Source organism: Setaria viridis, chromosome 2, assembly GCF_005286985.2.
Source record: "Setaria viridis chromosome 2, Setaria_viridis_v4.0, whole genome shotgun sequence".
Classification (NCBI taxonomy): domain Eukaryota; kingdom Viridiplantae; phylum Streptophyta; class Magnoliopsida; order Poales; family Poaceae; genus Setaria; species Setaria viridis.
In genome coordinates, this window is record NC_048264.2 from 40,335,426 (window position 1) to 40,359,268 (window position 23,843).

A 23,843-nucleotide genomic window follows, 5' to 3' on the forward strand; every position below is an offset into this window, starting at 1 on the left:
ATTCTAATGTGCATTTTGGAAGTTCGGTGGCAAGTTTATGTACTGCCCGTGTATTTACTCCCACTTACAACAAGATTTGTCTAGACTCCAGTTGACCGTAGTGGTCTGACGACAGTACTCCGGTGTGTAGATGACCTAGTACTAGATGCTTTATGCTTTGGGAGTGATAAACTAATGAGAACGTCTCTCTCTGAAATAGTGAGCTGTGATAAAACAGTAGTTACAAAACTCCCAAATCCAGATACATGATTTTCCATGCTGCTATGATGATACAAAAGTTTGACATGGTAGTACACTCTTTTTTCTGTTTTTGCAAATAAATTTGAATTATATTAAACTTGGAAAAGTACATCCCGTCACAGGAGGAATCGTAAAGAGGGAAGAAACTACAGCCAGGTTGTCTTCTTCTCTCCCGGTGCTCCCCATCAGTCGCCGCCACTCCACACAACTTCATTGAAGATCAGTAAGCTGATGAGGGATCCCATCCTTGGACATTTGAATTTGGTTAGGTTCACAAATCTTTCTATTTCGTCTGTACTCATACCGTGGTGAAAAAGGTGAGAAATGAATTGGCTGAGTACTTGTTTCTGTTGGTTTCCAAAGGACCACATACGACGATAGTTCTTGGTTCCACTAAAAAAACTGAAACGATACAAACGTTTGTTTTTGTCCTTTTCATTACGGATACGGGAGGACCACCTTTCTTTCACTAAAAGAAAAGCTAGACATTTTCCACTGGCCTCTGGAAATAAACAAGACAAATGCTCAAAATTTACCGAAATCCCATGGCAAGAACTCTGGGTCTCTGCCATGCGCCAGTAGATGTTCCTTCCAGCCACACTAGGCGCGGTGGCCGAAATCTGCAGCCCCATTTGGGACAGGGAGGAATGTTTGTGGCGAGCAGGCGAGCAGCCTTGCCGCGGTAAAGCCTACGGCAAGTAGGCCGATGATTCTGCCCTGCAAAGCGCGGACACGGAACACAGGGATTGCATCTGCACTGCATGCAATGCAAAACATCTTTAGCAGGCTCAGCAGTGGCCACAGCCATCATGCATAGTAGGCCTGCCAGCACGAGAAAAAGGAACCATCGATCCCAGCAAAATGCACGCCCTTCCATTCCAGCTACCTCCTCGCTTTCACGGTCAAATATCTCATAGTACTACGTGCTTTGTACTTTCAGATGCACAAGGTAATCATCCATCTCAAAGCATACGCAAAATGTGCATAAACTTCAGGCAGTTCAGGCCTGTTTGGAAGGAGGAAAACGCATGAATTTTGGAGGTTTTCGTTCCAGAGGAAAGGAAAGCAACGAACGCGTTTGGAATGGAGGAAATGGCAAGAATCTTTCCAGAGGAAAGGCGACAGAACCTGTACTTTTGGATGAAGGAAAGAATGAGGTCAGAGCCAAGGGAAATCTTTCCTGTGACGAGCGCGCGCGTGCCGCCGCACTAATCAGGCTTACCTGTAGTTCTTCTTCCTCATCGGTCTGCGACCGTACCTTCCAGTAAGAACAAGAACTCCAAACCAAAAAAAATCAAGAAACAAGAGTAACAAACGGAAAGAAGCACTCATTTGTCCTCTCAATAGAAGGAATCAGCAATAGTTGCACAAATCTTCCGAACAGTTCTAGACATAGGGACTCTGAATCTGAGGAAAAAAGAAAGAAAAAACAAAATCCCCACCATAACAGAAAAGAGCAGGGACGAGAAAGAAGTTCCTCCGGGCACAAGCCATAGATTCGAGCGCTCGCCAGTCATCACCATGCTAGTTCTCGTGGATCTGCGGCCGCGCACAAAGAAACTGATCGGAATGTGTTTGAGAGCAGGTCTGTGTGTGTTCGGTGGAGAACGATGTCAAAGGTTCCAGAAGATAAAGGTCGACGGTGTATAAGGGCATGCACAACCCACAGAGGGCTGGCCGTCTGCAAGAGCCTCGAATCTGATGTACAGACAGGACAGCTAGAGAGACAGATCGTGCAAACGAACTGTTTAATACTTTGCATGTAGCCAAGATCATTCATAAATATTATTTTGTGTACCATTATATTGCTATTGAATATGTACATGTGTTCGGTTCACTATAAATAAGACCACGGCAAGTAAAAATTCTCTTTCACATATAAACCATCATCTGTACATATATTGAATCTTCAATGATTACTAATATCCACAGGTGCTGAAATTACTATCTAATAGAACAGCAATGGATGATTCAAGAGCCACTCAATTTGTAGAAAAATATTTTAGGACTGAGAACCGAGTGTCATTCAGTTCATCTATAATTCATGCAAGACAGGCATATAAACTTTTTGCAAAAGAACATCACTAACAAAATCATTCCACCAACAAATTAGTGCAAATGCCATTCAGTTTTCTATAGAATAGAGCTGAAACTGAACTACGATCACCAAAAACAGAACTGCAGTTTTCTGAAAAATAGATAAGAGGAAACTAAGTTCAATAAGAGGGATAGAAAAAATAAGGTTTCTCACACCTCTTTCTTCTCCAATCTTCTCACTTCTCATGATATTACTATGTAATATATATGTGCAGAACTGAAACTATACACACAATTGCAATCAGAACAAATGAACAACCAGGTAAGTTATACACATAATTCCAGCACGGATTCTCCTCCCTTGCTTGCGTTCTCCGTTCCCTTCCTAATCGTGCTGCCACTGGAATCGATCCAAGAGAGCAAGGTGGTTGCACGAAGCCACTAAAGATGAGGAGAAATCGGGCTGGCTACCAGTGCATCCTCGATTGCTGTCGAATGGGGATAAATCAATGGCGCCAGATGAAGGTGTGGAGAAATCTTTCGCCACCAAGCCATTGCCTCCACCCGTGAAGGTTGGGACCCCGCCGCCATGACTACGTCCTTGCTCTTCCTTGCCGGCACCACGCCCTAGCACTCTTCCATCACCGCGCGCTCAACTCACTGGGGGAGAACAAACACAGATGGAGATGTAGTGGAATATATATGGTAGCGGGGAAGGATTTTGGCGCCATGGATCAGCCACCAAGCGCGGCCGTAGCTGGATCCCGAGCGCGCGTAGCCTAGAGACGACGCTCGTACAACGCTGCATCTGCCATCGCGTGAGCCTAGGAGCACGAGCCGCAGTCGTCGCGACGACCCCACCCGTCTCCAAGTTTGCAAGGGACGTTTTTGCAAAATATACGGTATACAGACGGTGTAATTATTGCCGTTGTACATGCCCTAACGTGCTAGCTATGGATTCAGTCCATGGACCATGGGCCCACGTGTAAGAGGGCGAGTGACATACTATTTGTAGTCCTAGTACATATTATTTGCTAATTAATGCATTCTCAAAGTACTATCAAATTTATCACTTGTGTAACTATCTAATTCATGCGTCATATGGCATGTTCGGCTGAACTTATAAGCTGGCTAAAAAGTTGAAACTGCTGATTTGTTGTGAGAGAAAAATATTGTTCGATGGCTGATAAGCTGAAGCGAACAGAGCGATAGATTCCTACGTCCCAAAAACCAAACCTATTCGCTTCCTATGTTTTATGTTTTTCCCATCCTCTTTTGCCACTACGGTCATATTCCTTGCCTATATTCCTTGCCTGTGTTTTTTTCAATTCCTCTGTTTTCAATTCCTACGTTCCAAACAGGCTTTTTTTTTTTCCAATTCCCGCGCTCCAAACAGGCCCTCAGATTTCGTCTTCAGAACTGTTCCAGTGCCATATACGCGCCTTGTGTTCTTCCATCCACAAACCTTTTGCAGAAACTAGAGGAGATACAAATGACAATGATGCACGTGCCAGAACTAGCAATGGAATTCTTGCATTTTGGTAGTACTACCAAGTTTTACAACACATTGCTGAACAATCAATGAAAAGAGGAACTGGTGAAGAGAGAAATGAAAACGGCAGGCCTAGTTTGACACTCTCTAACTCCCTGTCTCTCTGGCATCTAAACCGCCCTAATGGCGAGGCACATCCCAGATGCTTGGTAATTACAGATTCTGGGGTAATGGTCTGTGCATAGATTTCACTCACACAATACCACTAGATGGATCTCAATTTCTAGGTCTCCTTGGCTTTACCCTTCTTGGATTTGGACGACTTCTTGTCATGGTTCTTGGAACCGAGGCTGTTCACCCAGGTGTAGTCGCTAGGCACCGTGAAGGGGTCAGCGTTGTCCGCGACCTGTGATAGGTTTGCGGGCTTCGATCTTGAGCTCTTCGAGCTCCACTTAAGGTAGGAGCTCTTGTGGGTGTCGGCCTTGGCCATGATGCTTCCTGGCCCTGGGCTCGCCAAGAGGCTGGGGCTCGACATCGGTGTGAAGAATTCCTCCGGCTCAATGAGGGGGACAAACTTGGTGAATGTGATGACCACCCTCACCGTCGGCACAACAGGGATAGCAACCTGCATGGACCATGAAACCGATCAATCAGCTCAAGCCACAGATATGGTATTACCCCAAAGCTGCATTGTATCTGGGAGTACAGAAATGTTCTATGAACAAGATTAAGCTTCCAAGAATAGCAAATGGTGCACATGGCCTTCAGAACATGATGATATATGCCAAGAAACAGCAAAAGGTGCAGACAGGTTGCTACGTTTCAGCAACTGGTGGTGTCTGCACTTTCAAGTGAACACCACTTTTGTGAAACATTGAGTAAACTTCAATGATAAGTGCTCCATGCTGTATGCCAAATCAGTTTCTACTTTCCAATGCGGCAGGTTTAGTTACTTATCAAAGCTTTCGTTTATCTTAGAAATTGGCAAGCATTCATCAAACAGGACAGTTGCCTCTTTCCTTGTCCTCAATGTTCGACGCATATGCAGGTGACTGGTGAGTAACTGCACTGGGTTAAATCCCCTTAAATTCGTGCCCTACATTTACTCAGGTCGAATTTGTACTATTCAGTAGGAGTACTAAACAGTGAAGAACCGTTGCAACTATCAATCTCCACAGTTTTTGACTTTTTTCTTCCCTGGGGATTACTCTCCACAGGTTGCAGGCCAGTACACCACCAATTCTGCATCAACTTCCTATGTCATTGCCACTATGACAGCTGAACTGCCGCAATCATAGCAATGAAGAATCACTAGGCCTTAAAACTCTCTGGACAAGAATCTGCAAGCAGATGTGGGGTGAATTGGGGATTATACATCCATTGATTTGCCTTGTTCAGTTGAGTTATTACTTATTAGCACATCAGTTGTGCTGAACTGCTGATGCATTACCATTACACGAAAACTGATCACAACACTTTGTTAAATTCCGAAGCATTCGGAATTACTCGCAGGATTGGGCAACCATTGACAACTAGAACAAAGAAACATAAGTAATTCTGTGTCCTTGATTGAGCAGGAGAGCAGAATCAGTGCTGTTACCTTCACGGGGAAGGTCCCTGGTGGGAACTTGGTAGTGAGCAGCTCGCGGAGCCGGCGCACGGCGCGCACGCGGCTGGAAAGGATGTCCAGCAGCGGCAGGAACTCATCGACGCTCAACGGGAAGTCCTCCGTGAGCCACACCGACGGCCGCAACGTCTTCACCGTCTCCTCCTCCTTCCACTTGGCACCCCCCGTCGTCGTCGTCCCTGAGTGCCGGCCGAAGATGCCGTCCTCGCCGCGCCCCACAGATGCGCACGCCGGCAGCCGCCGCGGCACGTCCACGCTGTTCCTCCGCCTCTGCGGGGTGCCCAAGTGTGAGGGCGGCCCCGCCACGCTGCGCCGGCCTGGCACGTAGCAGCTGCGCCGCGCCGGCGGCGGCGGGATGTCGGCAACCAGGAAGTCGCCGTCTTCGTCGTCATCCCGGATCTCAAGCGGCAGGAACTCGTCGTCGTCGCCGCCGTCCTCGTCTCCGGCGAACTCGAAAGTGAAGTCATTGCGCCCAGCATTCGCGGCCTTGAGGGTGCGGAAGGAGAAGACGACATTGTGGACGTCGAACACCCGCGCCTTCCACTCGCCGACGTTCTCCGTCTTCTCCTTCCGCAGCCAGGTGGTCCTCGGCACGAGCCTCGCGGAGGAGATGTTGAGCCCCGGCCGGTAGGCGGCCGCGTCGGATGTGGCGGCGTCCTCGTCGCCCGCCGCCGCGGCCGCCGCGAACGCGTCGTGCACCTCGCGCCGGCCGCGGTGGAGCACGAGCAGCGACCCCGGGGGCAGGCGGCGGCCGCCCGCGTTAGCCTCCTCGCCGAAGAAGAGGAAGGAGTGGTCGGCGCGGCGGATGCGGAGGCCGTCGAACCCCGCGAGCGTGGTGTCAGCGCGCAGGTCCGCGCCGCGCTTCCAAATGCGGTAGGTGTCGGAGGGCGCGGCGCGCGAGAGCAGCGGCACGACGGAGCTCTCGAAGTGGAAATCCACCTCGAGGTAGAAGTCCTGGACCCGGCGCAGCGCGGCGGAGAGCGCCGGCGCCCGGCGGCGGAGCTTGGCCCAGGCGGCGAGGCGGTGCGCGCGGAGTAGGCAGGCGGCGATGTCCCTGCACCCCAGGCACAGCGCCTCCTGGAGTGGGGTCCACCCGGCGTGGTTCTGCAGCGTGGGGTCCGCCCCCGCGGCGGCGAGCGCGGAGACCAGGGAGGGCAGCCGGAGCCGGACCGCGAGGTGGAGCGCGGTGTCCCCGCCGGGGACGTCGCGGCGGTCGAGCGCCGCAGCGACGGAGGACGCGAGGCGGGCCTCCCGGGCGGCGTCGGCGGCGGTGAGGACGCGGGACGGGTGCGCGAGCGGCGGGAGGCCCGCGAGGATGGCCTGCAGCCCCGCGGCGTCACGCAGCGCGACGCAGTGGTGCGCGGGGCTGTGCGCGTAGTCCGCGGGCCGGATCGGCGCCGACGACGTGCGCTTGGGCCGCGCGCCGCCGCCCGCGGCGGAGGGCGAGGAGGAGGGATCCTGGACGGGCATTGCCTGCTCGGGGAGGGGGGGTGGGGAGTTGCTGGCTGGGCACTTGGGATTCTCGCGGTTTTTCTCGGGTTCGGAGCTCGGCAGAGGAGCTCAGCGTCTGGTGCGGTGGTGTGGAGTGGAGTGGGGAACCGTGCAACCGTTGGGGAGGTGGGGGGGAAGAAGGGGCAGAACGAGAAGTGGCCGCGGGCCGGGCTGGATCAAGAGCTAGGAAATTAATGCTGACTCAGCAGGCCCATGGGTATATTCCGCTACAAGATTTAATGGAGAATTTGCCTTTCTCGCCCAGCTTGGGAGTAGAACAGAAATCACTATCCTCCCCTGGCTCTAAGTAAGACACAAATGAGCAAATACATGCACTCATACCCACTTTTAGGAACACAAAGCATAGATATGCGAGCATTATGCTGGAAATTGCTAATACCACGTGTAAAAATTGTCCATTCATTCTTAACAATTTTTAGCTCACTAAAAAGATGGCATATGAAGAAACATGATGCTAGAGTAAGGGATAAAATCCGGTAAATATTTCATTATTCTCCGTTTTGGCGGTACCATTTTGCTCATATAAGGATAAGGTTTGAACAACCACCGTATGTGCACGCCGATCCACACTGGATTGACTCGATAAAACGGACGCAGTCCAAGCACGGTCACTTTCATGAAGTAAAAACAGCAGCAGAAGGAGTGAGGAATGCAACGGATTGCTACAGAGGAGGATAAACACAAAGTGCCAGGTCATCAGTGGAATAGACTGTAAACAGGAGCGTAAAGTGCTGGCCTCAACGTGGGGTGTGCTGACTGCGAGAAGGATTAGTACGACAAATCCAGCTTTTTCTAAGGAGGGGTGGGTCCGGGCCGGGCTGGGCCGGATTCTGTGGCCCACGTCTTCTTCACTTTATTCGTGCCCGCTGCATCTCGTTTTCTTTCCCTTCTTGATTCTGGTCAGCAGCCGACTGCTTACTCCTTTCGCTTTTTCTACTTCTCTTTTATTTCCACTTTCAGACTGGACCTCCACGGATTTGCAGCCAAAAACACGTTTGTTTACGCCTTCGATCTGCTACCGATGGGTGTCATCTACGGTCTGAGCACGAATCCAGCGGATAGAAGCTTCGACAGCCTCCGTTTATACTCAGCTTACACTAATTTTTTTATCGTCGCGATCGATCATCTTGATGATCTAAGATACTATGATCCAGCTCGTATGCCTTGGAGGAGCACAAGTCTAGTTTTCTCTTTGTAGAATCAGATCGTTCTGATTCTTATTGGAGAAACATACGCTGGATTGATGCAAAATTGCAACAAAAAACTGTACTAGCTGGTGGCTCATGCAAAGACCGTGAGGAAAAAGGAACAGGAACCCTGGCTCTCTTTATTTAGGTCGCTGCTTTTGCCTTTTCCTTTTTGGTACGTACGAGAATCTCGCTTCACCCCCCTTCTTTGAGTCGAGAGGCTGCCGACTGGTAGTATTGCCTACTGCTACCCCCACCATTTTCTAGTCCGTGGGAGGGGAGGAGATCTCCTTTGATGGGGATGGGAGACGACGGTTGGATTTCTTGGTTCGGATCAGTGGATCACATTCAGGATCAGATCGCTTTGCCTTTCCTTTCCTTTTTCTTTTGTTTTCTTTCCTGCCTTGGAATCCTCCATCCAGCTGAGCTGGGTACGAACCGCTACAGATTTGGGCCTTGGGGCCTGGATGCTGCCGGGCCCACTCGCCGGCCACAACTATACAGAATAAAAAATAAATAAAAAGAAGAAGAACCACCTGTGACGGGGACGCTGCTCTCTTCCCTCCGGCCGGCACGAACCACTCCGTGCGTGTCCATGCATGGCGTTGTGCTTGTGCGTGGCATGATGGCGCGTCGCCGATCCAATCGATCAATTTAAGGGCGTCACGAACTCACCGACAGGCCGGATCCTTGCTGATGATCCGAGGCCACCGGTCCGGGTAGGATTCGGGATCATCATTCTATCGTGTTGCGGGTGGAAAGAGGGTGTGATAATTGAAGACACTTCAGTGATGCACAGCACAAGGACTAAGCATGCTCATAGCTGCCGTCCAGACATAGAGGCACGTACGTGGTAGTAGCAATGATTCTATCACGTTGCGTTGCTATGCTACGACACTGACACTCGCCGTCTGTGATCAGACGGGGTTATAAAGCACTTCCCTCGTCTCTTATTATTTGTCGCTCGGGAAGCGAGTTTATGAGGAAAATACGATTTTCTAGAGGTAGATAAAAAGGGACAGAAGGAGCAATGCGAACCGTTTATACAAAGTGGGCGACGCAAAACAGGAGCACGCGCTGTCACGGCAACTACTGGAGTGGCAGGTTGGGGAGCGCTGGAGCAGCGAATAAAAACACACAGCAAAAGCCAAAAGGCCACGGATGGCCCGTATAGATTTATAGAATACTCCTGGAGCACGAAGCAGAGGGGGCGTTGCTGCATCGGGCTTGGCGACGGGGCATAGCAATAGCATAGACGTTGCTGCAGCGTTGCACGAGGCCCAGGGCCCCTTCCTGTCTTGTGTCTGCTCTCCTCTTCCCAGTTCCCACCCGTCCTCTCCTATCTCCTCGCTCCTCCTCAGCCCTCGCACCCAGGATCTTCTCTGCCGCACCATCTCTGCGCTCTGCTGCAATCTCGCCGCCCGCCGCCGGCCGCCGGCTCGCTCGGACGCTCTGCCACGGCACGGGCGGCGGAAGCGGTGCGTTCGGCGCAGGAGATCCTGCTGGCCTGCTACCACTGTTGCTGGAAAGAGATGAGAGCTGTGGCATGGCCTGCTGTGCCGTGCGTGCCCATGGCCTTGTTAATTAAGACGAGAGAGAGAGAGAGGGTGGAGGTGCCTGAGGTCCCCTGCCTGCGGCAAATCTGCAATTATCCATGTCGTCAGTTCATCCAGTACCGCTGATGCATCACGCGACACATACCGGCTCGTTCGGTGTGTCTGCCAGATTTTATTATGGTGAGATGGCGTGTGACGTGTCATACATCCAGCTAAGCACCACTAGTAACTAGTGTAATCACAACAATATATATAGGTCTATTTAAGTTTTTTTGTTAGTTACACATTAGACTCCGTAGCATTGATCTTTTTCAGAGCATCTAAGTTTGCACATAAATCGACAATGCGAGGTTAACGCCAGCTACTACCAAATTCACCGTGAAAAAAAAAACTTTTGATGATACATTTAAAAAAATATACCCATATCATATCCTAGTGAATTGAGAGTAACTCAGTTTGTTATGTTCCTTATGATAGAACATATGCTTGTATCTACGATCAATTATTGCCGATCTTAAGGCAAAACGATCAAGTTCTTCAGCCCGGAGACGGACCCAAGAGGCCACCATCTTGCCAGCGAAAATCATTACGGATACCGGCAGGATCGCGTACAACGTCATTAGAGCCTGCCGCCATGCCGCGTGCTCACCAAAAGTGCAATTATGCAAATAACAAAGCACTCCATTTCTCTACACGACGAGCATTCATGATGCTGTACAAACAGCTTCACCAATCATGAACAATTCATATGATTGGAATTCGGAATCCACATCGACTACGGTTTCCTCGACTGACTCGCCATGAAAAACAGGAAACTTGGTAGTGTACAATCGCAACAACATAGAGCTCCCGCCCTACATAATCATAGCAAACACCATCAGGCCTCCGCATCAACTTTACCGGCCAAAAACAATACGACAGGCTAATTTTGTCCTTAAACGGATAGAGCAATGGGAATCTATCGGCTGAACCAAGAAAAACATAGCGTGACTATGCCCTCAGCAGCGGCAATTTAAAACGAACATAATGAACAAAGATAACGCCAATCAGTTAATCACAGATCAGACGAGCCCAAAGGCAAAGTGCACAAATATGCAGAGGCAAATAGAACTCAGTACCACGGGCCATTCCACCTTTATAATGCCCAAAACACTTCAAACCTAATGACGAAATAAACCATTGAAGCAATCCGGCAGCGTAGTAGAGACGACGTGTATGTACACCATGTTTACGACGGCAAGAAGCAGCAGCCTGGTCAAGCTTGTTTATTTACAGTGGCAGGGGGCAGCTGCTTAGGCAGAGCCGAAGGTGTTCTCGCCACTGTAAGTCATGTAGAGGAAGCCGTCCTCGTCCTTGTTCTCCTCATAGATCGCGGACATCAGAGAGGCTGAATCAACAGAACGGTGACATAAGGAAAATGTGGAAAACATAGCGTGTAGACGGAACGTGTGCAATGATGAATCAACAGCAATGCTTGTTTGATATATACCAGTTGGTGGCAAAGTGTTCTTAACAAAGACAAAGATGGCCTTCTCAGGGCTCAGCTTGATCCTCTTCCTCACCACAAAGATAAACTGGCCGACGGTGAGATCAGCAGGGACAAGGTACCTGCAGAAGCAAAAGTTGCTAACATTTACTTACAGTGATGTGAATTTAAATCCCAATCAAAACATGGGAACATACAGGCCAAGCACTTTATTGTATTCTATCTGAATATGCTCTGAATGCTGAGTGTGGTTGAGCATAAGGAGATGATAATCAAATAACATACTTCTTTTTAATAACTCTCAACCAAATATAACAGATGCTGATACAACTTACTTTTTTTTATCGATCTCTGGGACATCAGTCTTGCCAGCTTTCTCAACAATCACCTGAATCATCGATCACAACATAAGCAATCAAGGGAGCATGCATGCAGAAAAAATGCATAGACAAATTGCTGAACATGTCTTACAGGAATTCTGTCTGGGTACTTGTCCCTGATCCTAGCAGATTCTGATAGCCTCTTTTCTGTAATATTAATCAAGATTCATAACTCATGATAAAGGGGAAAAACTAGACATGCCATAAAAAAAAGGTGCAACCAAACCAGGACTCACAGCATGACTAAATTCATACAACACTTATACAGTTGCCTGTTACTAACTGGATCAAGATTAATCAATGCAATACATCATGCATCAACCTATCATTAAAAGATCAGCACCTTGCATACAAATTCAGTAATTCACTCCCAATCCCATACTGCAAAATTACTAATCTTGAAACAGAGCATTGCAGAATTTTCAAACCACTCCACATTAAGTAACTAATTTAAGAAAAGATCCACCGACCAAACTTTTTCAATACCAAACAGGTTATCACTGGGTCAACACTAATCACATAATCACATGGTGGAGCTGCACAGCAATTATCAACCTGCCTCTTGGTAGTAAAACCACGACTAAGCTCGAAACTATCAACGAGTTCAATCCAATTTACTTCTAAAATAATCCAATCCACTAACATCGATAAGGTCAATGCAATCTGCTGCCACCGATAAGGTCAATCCAATCAGCTACTATCAATAAGATCAATCCAATCAGCTACTATCAATAAGATCAATCCAATCAGCTACTACCGTAAAAGTTCAAACCAATCTACTAAACCACCGACAAGTTCAACTAATTTGTAGCACCATCGGCAAGTTCAAACCAATCTACCACAGTGGATAACCACGATTTCCAAGGAAGAAATTAACAGCACGAGAGACAAATCGGAGAAGCAAACAAACCTAGTTCGTGCTCCATCTTGAAGGAAGCCTTGGCCATCAACAAACGCCAACAGCCTGGTCAAAGATCAAATCGATCGAGAAAACGTAGAAGAGACTGAACTGACGAACTGAAGAGGAACCCGCTGAATCCTCCCGAATTCCGGCGGTTCCTTTGGGGGAAAGCGATCGAGGGGCTTACCGATTGGAGCGCCCGGCGGGTGCGGCGATCGGGGGAGCCGATCGGGTCGAGGGGTTGGCGGAATCGAGCGGGCAAGTCGATCGGCGGAAGCAGAAGGGGAGCGAACTCGCGGGGTAGGGTTTGGTGGGGGTGGCGTGTCGCCTGTATTTATTGGGGGCCTCTCTGCGAGGCTTTTACGGAAAGCCCCTCGAGTTCCTGTTGTATTGAGTAAACAACTCCTTCTTTACGCGATGGATTTGGTTGGATTTAGAATTGCAGTTAGAAGTGGACCTCGTTATCCCACTTGAATTGGCAAAAAGGATATGGATCGAGAGATTTATTTTGGAAAAGAAGATAGATGCAAAAAGAGAGATTATTGAGGGCAGCTAAGGAATATTGATTTTGGAAACAAACTCAGAGTTTAAGGAAATCTTTCTGGATAGATTGCGAGTTTGAGCTGCTAGGGATCGGAATCGTGGGCCCCGAGATTTGATCAGATGCAACGGGCGTCACGGGGGAAGAAGAAGTCGTGCTACATGCATGCATGTGAGCATGTCTAGTCAGGGAGCCCGTTGGGCCTGGCCCAACTAGTCACTGAGGAAATGTTGCGCAGCCTTTTCTTTCTGGAGTGCCTACCTATCATCCGGTTGATTTTCTTTATAGTTATCAACCACTTTTTGGACCAATTAAATAATGACACGTCAATCTAAGCACAAAAATGAAATCTGAGTGATACAACAATTTCTGTCACCCAGAAAAGCTACAAACTTTCATGGCAAAAAACTGAGTGAGAAGAAGCCAGAAAATCAACCAGAAAAACTTGAATACCCTCGTGCTTGTTGTGCTGTGCTGTTTGTGTGAGATCCATCCAGCGACAAACTAAGCTCATGTCTCTTTCTTCACCCCATATGACTCTTTGTAATGAATTATGAAACCATGCAGTTAGTAAGAAAAAATGGATCTATCTTGATCATACAACAAAAAGTGATATATATATTTATCTTGTAGTTCATAGATTGCAAGAGAAAACTCGAGAAATTGCAGTTCACATGTTCAAATAAGGCTGGACTTAATGGAAGTGTCACGAGAGTTTCATGGGCATTTAATCCCATGCCACATCAGTAAAACTGCTGACTTGGCAAGCTATTTATTAGGAGAGAGAAAAAGAGAGTTTCATCCCCATCAAACTCACTTGGCACAGTTACATAGTCCTATGAAATCTAATGAAACTTGCACTGATCATGTTATGGTTTTTTTTGGTTTCATAGCATGACTATTTGATCATAGGACAACGCAAAAATTAAATGATTAAGGCTACCTATGAAACTGTGCAATGAAATTATGCATTGATAGTGATGATTTCATTTCATTGAAAAGCTGACTTAACACTCTTGGTGCACTGAGACTAGCCTAAAGAAGACCCAACACTAATGCACCTCAAACATGAATGAAAACAGAATTAATACAAAATTGAGACCTGCATGCAACAGCTAAATCTGAGACCTGACTGCTTTAGAGCCGAGATCCATTTGCAATTAAAGCTACAGCATTGACTTTTATATAAAAAGAAAGAAAACTGAATAATGAACGACTGAACTATTTAACATGAAAGACAATGGTAGTGCAGCTATAACAGATTGAAAACAGCAATATAATGACACACTTCAAAATAAACAATAACTAAAAGCTGATATTCAAAATTGTCTTGTATTGAAAATAAATAAGATTAAAACTGAATCAATGTTAACTGAAAAAACTGAACCATAACAGTGCCACGTGTAATTGGCTACAAGTTGAAATTTCAGAAGCTATTGAAGATTCATATAAGAAGACTACTGGCTAAGCACGTTGTTATCTTGGGCCTTCAGCTCTCCTTGCCAGGGTTGATGGCTCAGGTGCTCATCCATCATCCACTGTCAGTAGCATGAAAATTGTGTCATCCTTCCTAACAATCACCCACCAGGAACAGTCGTTACAAGTTATATTTTTCACAGAGTCATGGAGTACAAATATGACATCATATCTACAGAAGTAAAAACAAAAGGATAATTACCTCAATCTCTGTGGCTTTAAGGTCCTCATTCAGGGCGAACTGCAATGCTGATATTTCCATCTGGAAACAAGAGGAGCAAAATAAATGAAAACATGATTGAACCACCAAGTAATGAAATGATCACTAGGTTACTATACTTATAGTCCAATATGCTTTCACGAATTCATATGCACAAAGGTCCTGCGGAAAAATTTCTTTGTTCATTGTTCTATGAGCATGAGTTGCTACAGGAAGAAAAAAAGGAACACACCACAATGCGGGTGCAGGCAACCAGGATGCATTTCAAGATTAATTAATCCCTCAAGAATTAAAATAAATTGATTTAATTATATGTACCCCTCTTACTGCAGGCTCCAAGTGAATGCCATTTAACAAAGATGACACAGAAAAACACAATATATCAAGAGTACAATTTACTATGAATTCCGAAATGGTAGTAACCTAGTATTTTAGACAAAGTTTACAGGGGCTGCAAGACAAGACCTCAAAGAATGGAAGAGATACTGAAGATGGAATTTCCAAGGTTAGAATCAAGAGTCTCCTTTAAAAGGAAAAATATCAATAAGAAGATGGCAGAAAACTTACATAAAACAACACTGAATCTATAAACAAGTTTGTGCGAGATCCATCCGGCGACAGACTGAGCTCATGTGTCTTTCTTCACCCCATGTGACTCTTTGTAATGAAGCCATGCAGGTAAAATAAGAAAAAAAATGGATCAATCTTGATCATACAACAAAATGTGATATATATTTATCTTGCAGTTCATAGATTGCAAAAGAAAACTTGAGAAATTGCACTTCCATGTTCAAATAAAGAATTCAAAAAAGCAAAATGGCGTAGATTTGATTCTAGGTCTTTTTATCTTTGTTGCACAAGAGACAAAGAATCACAACTATACTGAAAACGAATCTATCACTAAGACCAGGCATGTGATATATACCCTGGGTGCTAGCAGGGCATCCACACTCAAGATCGTAACATATGGTCCACACTGAAGTTAAAAGAAAAAAGGACATTAATTATTTACATAATTGAAATAGAAAATTTCTTACATAAGGATAAGGAACACACATTGATGATCGGAAACACTGAATACACCCAGATAACTCACTAAATAACTGAATATTCAGACAGCAATATACCAAAAAACTAAATAATTGAATATTCAGACAACAATATACTTAAAGCACACCATTCTTACTGGCCACACACACTCATATAACTAAACTCACACGATCCTTACTCAGACCTAGTACAGTACCTAGTTGAGGTAAATAATACTCCCATTATATATAGGGGTCATTCATAGCCAGAAACATTAATTTATCCACTCGGAAATGATCTGCTCGCCATACAAGAAAACTCGACAATCCAACTCAGCAATGTGTCTCAATGTATGGACCCCCGAAATGAGGCATAGAACACATTATCAAAATTAGCAATGCGGAAGCTTGTTGCAGATTGAATCATCTTGAAGTTGCAAAAAGGCAGCCATGGCCTTGAGGAGCATCGTTACCACCACCTTGGACAACAACAGGTGCGCCTTTCTGTTGGACACCACCACCCCCTAGACCATGAACAGCAGGCGTTTGCTGTCGAGCACTGCAGCGCCGAATCCACGAGGAGCGACATCATCAACTTTGGGAAGGAAACACAAAAATAACAAGTTCGCTACAAATCAAAGAGGAGCAGCAATGATTGTTGTTTTGGGGAATTGAACAAAATACTACATCTAGAGACAAACAGACAGATTATATAGCAAGAAAAAAGGGGCTCCAAACAATAACCCCCAACCCCAGCAGTCTCAAAATCGCTCCATGAACTGCACGTAACCGCATGAAAGGCAAATCGATCTCGCAACTGAAATAACTGAACAAATCACTCAAATAGCAATATAATGACAAGCAAATTCAATAAGGTAACTGTCCCATTAACACATGAATCCACAGCCGAAAATCACTGCAGCAACCCAAATGAAAAAAAACAACCAAAATGGAGCACACCTGCATACGCGGGAGTGAGTTCGCTACTCCGACAGCGAGAGATTGACGGAGCCGCTCGCCGCCCTGACCTTCACTGGCGCCGGCCACACCCCATAGCCTCCAGTCCACCACGCCATCTCTCTCCACCGCCGGCCGCCGCCAGATGTTGGGAGCACGGCGACGCGCCCCCTATCGGGCGGACAACTCCTCAATGGGCTAGAGCAACTCGAGGAGCACTTCAAATTTTTTTCCCAAACTATGTAGCGAGGATTCTCAAAAAAAATTCCCACAAAAATATATCAATCCACAGCAGATCGTTAATAAATAGCTCCCAATATTTTAAAATAGGTCACGTCATCGTATTAGACCCATTGGAAGGGACGCGCGAGCGTGCGGGAATCAGGATTGGGGGAGGAATGACAACGTTAAAATATACGCGGTGGTAGGCTATTTTTTAGCGTTTCTAAAAAAATTGAGGAAGGTTTAGATGGATTGTTGAAGTTTATTTTTTCTCTTTTTTCTAAAAAAATATTATGGTAGGATTAGCAGTCTCTTAAAGTTGCTCTAAGAACTAACAACACACAGCCCATGAAACAATAACCGATTACCTATGTGCCAAAAATGAATCTTGGAACGATCTCAACCACGCAAAACCGAGTGAGAAAGAGACAGAAAAATACCCGGGTGATGTATAGAAATTTCGTTTCTTTTTCCTTTCTTTTTCCGGAGCCATCATCGCGTGTAGTGGGCTACAGTCAATCAATAAAATAACTGCAGGGGATTATGTACAGAGGAAATCGAGATCCAAAATACCCCTTACATAATCCCCAGATCTCTAGTGCCAATATCAATACTCCTTCTGTCTGCTTTTACAAGTACATTATAGGATTTAAAAGTATTTAAAAACAACTACTCCCGCTATGTATCAAGAAAAGTTAAAACGAATAGAAATTTAGGATGGAGGAAGTACCTGTTAATTTCTCTTACAGTGTTGTCTTTTACTTCACGTATTTCGTTAAGCAGGAGGAAAAAAAGATAACATGAAAGCAGGGAGTGCCTGCAAACAACAAAGAAAAGGAGGTTTACACCATTGCACGGCCTAAAGCTTTCCCCTGCTATACAGGACAGGCCAATCTCGCTTCTGCACACGAACTCCCCTCCGTGCAAGATTTGTTGATCTAAGGGTCCACTATCATCTCGCAATGGACCTCTTTCCAACGTGCTCCAATCTCGCTGCGTTTTGCCTCACATCTCCAACTTTAAATAAATAAGGAACTTTTTTTCCGAAAGGCGAAATTGATCTCCCAAAGCTTTACCGTCGCATTTACGAGGCATGCAGCCATCATCAGCCTTCTCTCGAGTGTGCATTGTGAGGGCAATCTCAGTGCATTATTTCATTACACTGTTACCAAAACTGCCATATCAGCTTTTTATTGAGATGAAACTGCCATTCTCCATGTACAGTTTCATTGACGCAATTTCATATACAGTCTGACACATTAATTCTTGTATGGTAGTATGATCAAATTTGTCATGCGATGAAATCAAGAACATTCTCTGTGCAAGTTTCATTGTGTTTAGTTTCATTGTGTTTCATGAGATTTGGTAACTGTGGCAATTGGATTTTATGGGGATGAAACTCCCCTCCCCTCTCTCTTCATAATTAGCTTGCCAAGTCATCAAAACTGTTGTGGCATAAGATTTAACGCCCATAAAATTCTTAATGATACTCCACTGAGACTGGTCTGATTAAATCTTGTTGCTCATTTGCCCCGTTTTTTCGAAAAAAAACAATGGAGCATAAAGGCTAAGTGAATTCTGACATCTGATCAGATCGAAGGGCAAGAACAGTTTCTAACCTTCTATCATCTAAAAAAAACTTGCAAAAAGCCAAGCAAAAAGAATAAGAGGAGATGCCCTCAGGCCAGCAGTGCGTGGACCAGATAAGATCAGATGATTGAGAACGCGGATCAGACAAGGCATGTGGCTCACTGTGCCAGTGGCTGCAATGCATGGCATGGAGCCTACAAAGTACAAACTAGTCTATAGCACACGTCATAGGTGTTTACATTCATGGGACCAAAAGGAACAGCTCAGCAGCTAGCTGCCAGGCACATCACCAAGGTTCATGTTACATCAAAAACCCAATGCGTGATGATCTTTAGATCCTTGCAACAGCTTAGCTAAACAAATAGTACATGCATTACTGAATTACTGATGACATTTCCACTCCTACTTAAGGCAACCTCACAACCCTAATTACTCTACACACACTTGTTGCTACACTCCCCAAAACGAAGCTCTACCTCTTATTATAACTAGCTAATATAATGGTCGAGCATGCATGTCAATAAGCTAGCTTAGGAATTTAAATTTGCATGCTTCGAGCAATGAAGAACATGCATTGTTCCATTTGCTTGAAGTGTGCATGCAGGCATAGGCTTCTCCTTGTAGATTAATTAAACTACTGGTCGGAGAAGGCGGTCTTGGGGAGCACGGCGTCCCTGACCTTGGTGAGCTCCCGGCCCTTGCTCCGGCCCCTGCACGCCTGGTCCGGCGGCGATGCCACGCCCATCCGCTCCATCTTCCTCGCCAGCCACTCGTGCGGCGGCAGCAGCAGCATCTCCGCCCCGTCCTCCTCCTCCTCCTCGCCGCCGCCGCGGCTGCCGGCCGCCGGGATGGCCACCGGCGCCGACGACCTCGGCTTGCCGGGCCTGCAGCCGCTCACCACCACGCCGTCTCTCTCGGCCGCGGCGGCGCCCTTCTTCTTGTCCTTCCCGCCGCCGCTGACCCTCCTATTCCTCGGCGGAGTCGCCACGAGCGCCTCCGCCTCCGCCGCCGCGCTGCTGCCCTGATGGTGATCGCCCAGCAGCACGTCCCATACATCTCCCTCGTCGAACTCTTCTTCCCGCACTCCGGCCATAGACCTCGCACGCACACTACTACGCTACTAGGTGGCTATGGAAACACAGGAGAGAAGAAGAGAGGGGTGGTGTGTGACTGTGTGTTGGCTTGGAGGTGGCAACTGGCGACGCGAGCAGGCGGCGCTGCCCGGCACGTATATTTGTCACAGGCGAGGGTGACAGGGCCCACCACGGGGGTGCGGCGCACGGGGACAAGGTTGCGGTGGCCGCGCACCGACCGGCAGACCCACGGGTGGTCTCGCCCTCCTTCGATCGCCATCGATTTTGAATGCCTTGCTGCGTTTTGGCAAGGCATGTGTTAACAACGCCGTACCTGTGAACCGGCGAGTTTGATATATGGCAACATCGTTGGTAGATTTGTGGATCAATAGTGTTTGGAACATGCAAATCTCTCATAATTATTTTACAACAAATGGTACAATTCTGATTTTGAAATGAGGAAAGGTACGTACCTCCGCATCCACATGTGACCGTATGACTTATCTCGACCACTTCGCGAATTCTACCTATGGTTACTTCTTGCAGCTAGCACAAATCTCAATACGAAATGAATGGCCAAGATAAGCCTTGTAGCCACAGGGACAAGCTTCTGCGCATAATGGCATCTCGCCTTTTTTAAGATGAAAGAGCAATAGCCAGCTATTCCACACTAGAAGTAGCAGTGGAAGCATTGCTCCATCTGACCAAACCCATCGTATCACCATGACCATCACACACATGGATGCATATCCACATGTGCATTTTCCATTTGCATGAAAGGGTCCTCTAGCTCTTTCCAGCTAGGCAGAGTATGTATAGGCACATATACCAGTATGTATCAGCACGTAGACAGTAGCCAAACAAAAGTAGCGGCAGCAGCAGGACAGCAATGCACACAAGTGGATGGATAAGGAACGAAGGTGACAAGACGGGCGAGGCGGGCGCCGGCGATTGGGCGGCAGGCTGCTCGAGGCGAGGCGCCGGCCGGGAGGTTCAGATTCGCCTGCCATTGCTGCAGATCGATGCCGCGCCCGGCCCCCAGATGCCCTGCCTGCGGGAACCCGACATGCCGGCCGGAACGCGATCGAAAGCCTGTATTCTTTTGATGGAGAGAGGCGCTCGCTACGCGCCACCGATCCGACGTGATCGATGTGAGCTATGGCGCTGGCAGTGCCAGGCCAGAGGGGGAGCGCGGCCGGCCAGCCGTGAGTTGATTTGAGATCAAGCCGTGGATTTATCTGGCGCCGAGGCTACACGTGTGTGTACTACCAGCTGGTACTTCGTTCTCAGTGCAATGCAATGCAAACTTCAGGCTCTTGGTGAGCGCCTTCGTTCCTTCCTGGATGTAGGGTAGAGCTCTGATGCTGTCAGGTCACATCGTCGCGTCGTCTCGGCGAGTTTCTTTTTTTTTTAGAAATCCTAATTATTCTTGATTATGGATTGAACTTTTAATCGAAAAAGTTTTTCCAATCTTCCAAAATTTGACTTTGGCAGGTGTTTAGCAGAGGAGGAGAAATTTTGGTTAAAAACGCCATCAAAAGACAACCACTTATGTTCTAGGTCTTTTATACCATATAAAAAAGAAAAGATCCATGGTTCGTCAAGTTCTCCCAAACTAGCAGCAATTACAGCCTTTCTACCAGTTTCTCAAGAGTGATCGTTAGCTCCTAGCAGCGATCCTGCGTTGCTAGCCCGCCGGCTTCAGCTGAAGGAGTGGGAGAGCTCGCCGTCCTCGCTCTCGCCGCCGGCGGCCTGACCCAGGTTTGGCTCGGCCGCGGCTCTGAAGTCGATTCTAGGAGGCGGCAGCTTCTCAAACAGGCACTCCCTGATGTTTGCCACCGCTCCCTTGTCGTAAGGATTGGGCGAGCTGCGATACCTTCCTTTCTCCATCTCATGGCTCGTCTGCATAACCACAAAATTAAGGGCAACTCATTGGCTCCATTACTCGTAAAAGGGAAAAAATAGTAGGCCTGTTCAATGATTATAGCAACCGTAGGAAAATATGAAGAATAATGACGCTTAGAGTTGTATCTGGTGCTGAATGATTACATCTCTAAACGGATTCAGAGTGGAACCATGTGTATGAGCAATAAGCATCATTAGTTCTGTATATCTAATCTTTGAAAAAAAAAGTTAGTTCTGAATCTCATCAAAAGCATATTGTTGGACAAATGGCGGCACTATGCAGAATGTACCATTATTACTGATAAGTAATAGGCTGTGTACCGTGTTCTTGGCTAGGAGGAATGCATGGAAGGCCAGAAGGCACGCAAGGACGCAGATAGCCATGAAGCTGAATGCTGCGAGAACGAACGGTTCAGGCAAAGTTCTGACCATACTGAAGACTCCTGCATGGGTACTATCCATCTTGGCCTTAATTCTCATCACTGAGAACGTCAACATGAACGTGTAGAACGCCAACGCCGAGCACAACAACAGCAAGTAAGATCTGTAGTTTCTCTGCAGAAGCAAGGATTTTTTTTTTAGCACAACAACGCCGAGATTTGCAAGCGACGTGATAAGCTGTTGCGACAGCACACAGCAGCAACGATCATACCAGTCCTATGCACTGGCTTATCAAGGGGCAGTGGTGATCAAACTTGTCGACGCAGTTGTCGCAGACGGCGCAGTGGGAGCTTCTCGGAGGGCGGTTGATCTTGCAGGCCCGGCAAAAGTTCAGCCTCATCTCGACACCGTTGACGACGATGAACCGGCTCGGAGCACTTCTGGCAGCACCTGTTCCATCTTCTTCAGACGGTGACACCGGGTTTCTTGGTATGATTCCGGGGTCGCTTGTTGCAGCCAGTAGCAAACTTACAGTCGCCTATGAACAAGCATGGAATCGCTGGTGATTAAATTGTTTGTGATGACTGTAATAATCCACATCAAGCGCTACTAATTGACAAAGTGTGAGCTGTCCGTTGTGGTCATATACTGACGGTTGCCAATAGGATCAGGGAGGACGCTGAGACGAGGATCCCGTGCGCCGACGACCGATCGACGACGTCGTCCAAGAAAATCCATTCTGAAAGGAGAAGGGCCATGGCTGACAGGATCAGGCCCCGCGGGTCGGGGCTGCAGATCACGCGGCCATCCAAGAAAAACACCTGAAAATATCCTCGAATTAATCGAGCATACAGTCGAGTTCTGAATGTGAACCGGACATTGCCGTCTGTCTACAGACACTGAAACTGCTATACTGCAGTGGCATAGACCTGACTCAGACTGGACTGTCGGCGTCGTTCCTGAATTTCGATTCGCAGTGAAAGCAAGGAGATATAGAAAGATCTACAGAGAAGAAGAACATGCGTACGTTGTTTCCAGGCCACACTTGGTGCACCCTCGCCGGCGGCGACGGCGAAAGCGGCGGGCCGCGGCTGAAACCGAATGACGGCAGCAGGGATCGGAGCATGCCGCAAGCACTCCTCATCGGACTGCGCGTCGCAGAGGACGAAGAACCGTTGAGGCCTCCGGTTCCAGCGCTCCTCCGGTGTCCGTGGTGGTGTTGTTCTTGCATCTGCCGTTCTTGATCAGCGGAGCGCTCCATGGCCAGTCTGTTCTTGATCTCAGTAGTCAGTATGTTGGCGAAAGAGGGGAAAGTAAGCGGGGCAACCGCCGCGCGCGCGAGAGAGTAAAGATTGAGCTTGGCCCAGGTGCGTTTCCGGCCCATCGAAAGCCCGGGTGGACGCCGTATGGGATGACTGGCCCAGCGACTGTGTCCATCGGTTCCTGCAAGATGACTTTTGCGTGGCCGCCGTAGGATCACAACGAACGACGTAGATGCAGTGGCGGAGGATCCCATTCCTGTTATACGATAGCAGCACTTAAATTGCTGCATGAAAAATTTAACAAAAAAAACAGGAAACTATCTATCTGGATGCAAAATTTAAGTTTCCAAAAACTTTTGCAACGGAGAAAAAGAACTTCTTGTACGGTTAACCTTGTCTTCGAGATTTCGACCGTCCATTGTGTAACATGAACTAGGAAAATATGTATAGCATGCGTCCGATCAACTTCATTTAGCAACACACATATGCACAATTAAATTTTAACCACATTTTTTTGGCAATATTATGTGTTGTTGAGATGAAGTGTAACTAATTGGTACTTTCCTTCCTCACCATGTCCAGCCTCCTTCGGGATGCCCAACAATAAACTAGCAGGCCACTGTTAAGATTCAAAGATGCCTGAGGTAAAAGGTTGGGTGATTGCGGGGTAGAACAGCAAGACGATAACAGTTCATTGTGGACAGGGTGGCGAGACAGGTCATGCGTGGTGGTGAAAACCGGTTAGGCTATCCGCACCGTCAGACCTTAAA

General features: G+C 47.3%; 4 protein-coding genes and 1 long non-coding RNA gene across 6 annotated transcripts; all 5 read right to left on the reverse strand.

The window, feature by feature from the left end:
* Positions 1–3,785: 3,785 nt before the first annotated feature.
* Positions 3,786–7,006, reverse strand: LOC117842081 (uncharacterized). The gene is made up of 2 exons (XM_034722430.2): positions 5,370–7,006; positions 3,786–4,394 (listed from the first exon to the last, which is right to left on the reverse strand). The coding sequence occupies exons 1-2, from the start codon at positions 6,864–6,866 to the stop codon at positions 4,053–4,055; spliced, it is 1,839 nt and encodes a 612-aa protein (XP_034578321.1). The 5' UTR covers positions 6,867–7,006; the 3' UTR covers positions 3,786–4,052.
* Positions 7,007–10,678: 3,672 nt separating this feature from the next.
* Positions 10,679–12,764, reverse strand: LOC117846016 (autophagy-related protein 8A). Of its 2 annotated transcripts, none has more exons than XM_034727116.2 (6): positions 12,606–12,764; positions 12,428–12,481; positions 11,609–11,664; positions 11,473–11,525; positions 11,141–11,259; positions 10,679–11,038 (listed from the first exon to the last, which is right to left on the reverse strand). In XM_034727116.2, the coding sequence occupies exons 2-6, from the start codon at positions 12,462–12,464 to the stop codon at positions 10,944–10,946; spliced, it is 360 nt and encodes a 119-aa protein (XP_034583007.1). In that variant the 5' UTR covers positions 12,465–12,481; positions 12,606–12,764; the 3' UTR covers positions 10,679–10,943. The 2 variants fall into 2 exon arrangements, with proteins under 2 accessions (XP_034583007.1, XP_072147655.1); XM_072291554.1 differs by having other exon boundaries at positions 12,428–12,455; positions 12,606–12,736.
* Positions 12,765–14,294: 1,530 nt separating this feature from the next.
* On the reverse strand, positions 14,295–16,824 carry LOC117845693 (uncharacterized). The gene is made up of 4 exons (XR_004638114.2): positions 16,644–16,824; positions 15,223–16,242; positions 14,638–14,697; positions 14,295–14,529 (listed from the first exon to the last, which is right to left on the reverse strand). It is a non-coding gene; the product is annotated as an uncharacterized lncRNA (long non-coding RNA).
* Positions 16,825–18,668: 1,844 nt separating this feature from the next.
* On the reverse strand, positions 18,669–19,762 carry LOC117845691 (uncharacterized). The gene has a single exon (XM_034726759.2). The coding sequence runs from the start codon at positions 19,543–19,545 to the stop codon at positions 19,087–19,089; it is 459 nt and encodes a 152-aa protein (XP_034582650.1). The 5' UTR covers positions 19,546–19,762; the 3' UTR covers positions 18,669–19,086.
* Positions 19,763–21,226: 1,464 nt separating this feature from the next.
* On the reverse strand, positions 21,227–23,072 carry LOC117844400 (probable protein S-acyltransferase 7). The gene is made up of 5 exons (XM_034725110.2): positions 22,839–23,072; positions 22,465–22,632; positions 22,083–22,349; positions 21,752–21,985; positions 21,227–21,427 (listed from the first exon to the last, which is right to left on the reverse strand). Exons 1-5 carry the CDS (start codon positions 23,070–23,072, stop codon positions 21,227–21,229), a joined length of 1,104 nt encoding a protein of 367 aa, XP_034581001.2.
* Between the last annotated feature and the right edge of the window lie 771 nt (positions 23,073–23,843).

Excerpts from the sequence above, each read along its gene's own strand:
- LOC117846016 (XM_034727116.2), bottom strand. The coding sequence starts at position 12,464 with ATGGCCAAGGCTTCCTTCAAGATGGAGCACGAACTAG. Across the intron at positions 11,665-12,427 it reads CAAGATGGAGCACGAACTAG|AAAAGAGGCTATCAGAATCT; the intron begins GTTTGTTTGCTT and ends TTAATATTACAG. Across the intron at positions 11,260-11,472 it reads CCAGAGATCGATAAAAAAAA|GTACCTTGTCCCTGCTGATC; the intron begins GTAAGTTGTATC and ends TTGCTTCTGCAG.
- LOC117842081 (XM_034722430.2), bottom strand. The coding sequence starts at position 6,866 with ATGCCCGTCCAGGATCCCTCCTCCTCGCCCTCCGCCGCGGGCGGCGGC. Across the intron at positions 4,395-5,369 it reads CAGGGACCTTCCCCGTGAAG|GTTGCTATCCCTGTTGTGCC; the intron begins GTAACAGCACTG and ends TGGTCCATGCAG.
- LOC117845691 (XM_034726759.2), bottom strand. The coding sequence starts at position 19,545 with ATGGCCGGAGTGCGGGAAGAAGAGTTCGACGAGGGAGATGTATGGGAC.
- LOC117844400 (XM_034725110.2), bottom strand. The coding sequence starts at position 23,072 with ATGGAGCGCTCCGCTGATCAAGAACGGCAGATGCAAGAACAACACCAC. Across the intron at positions 21,986-22,082 it reads TAAGCCAGTGCATAGGACTG|AGAAACTACAGATCTTACTT; the intron begins GTATGATCGTTG and ends TTGCTTCTGCAG. Across the intron at positions 21,428-21,751 it reads TCCTCCTAGCCAAGAACACG|ACGAGCCATGAGATGGAGAA; the intron begins GTACACAGCCTA and ends GTGGTTATGCAG.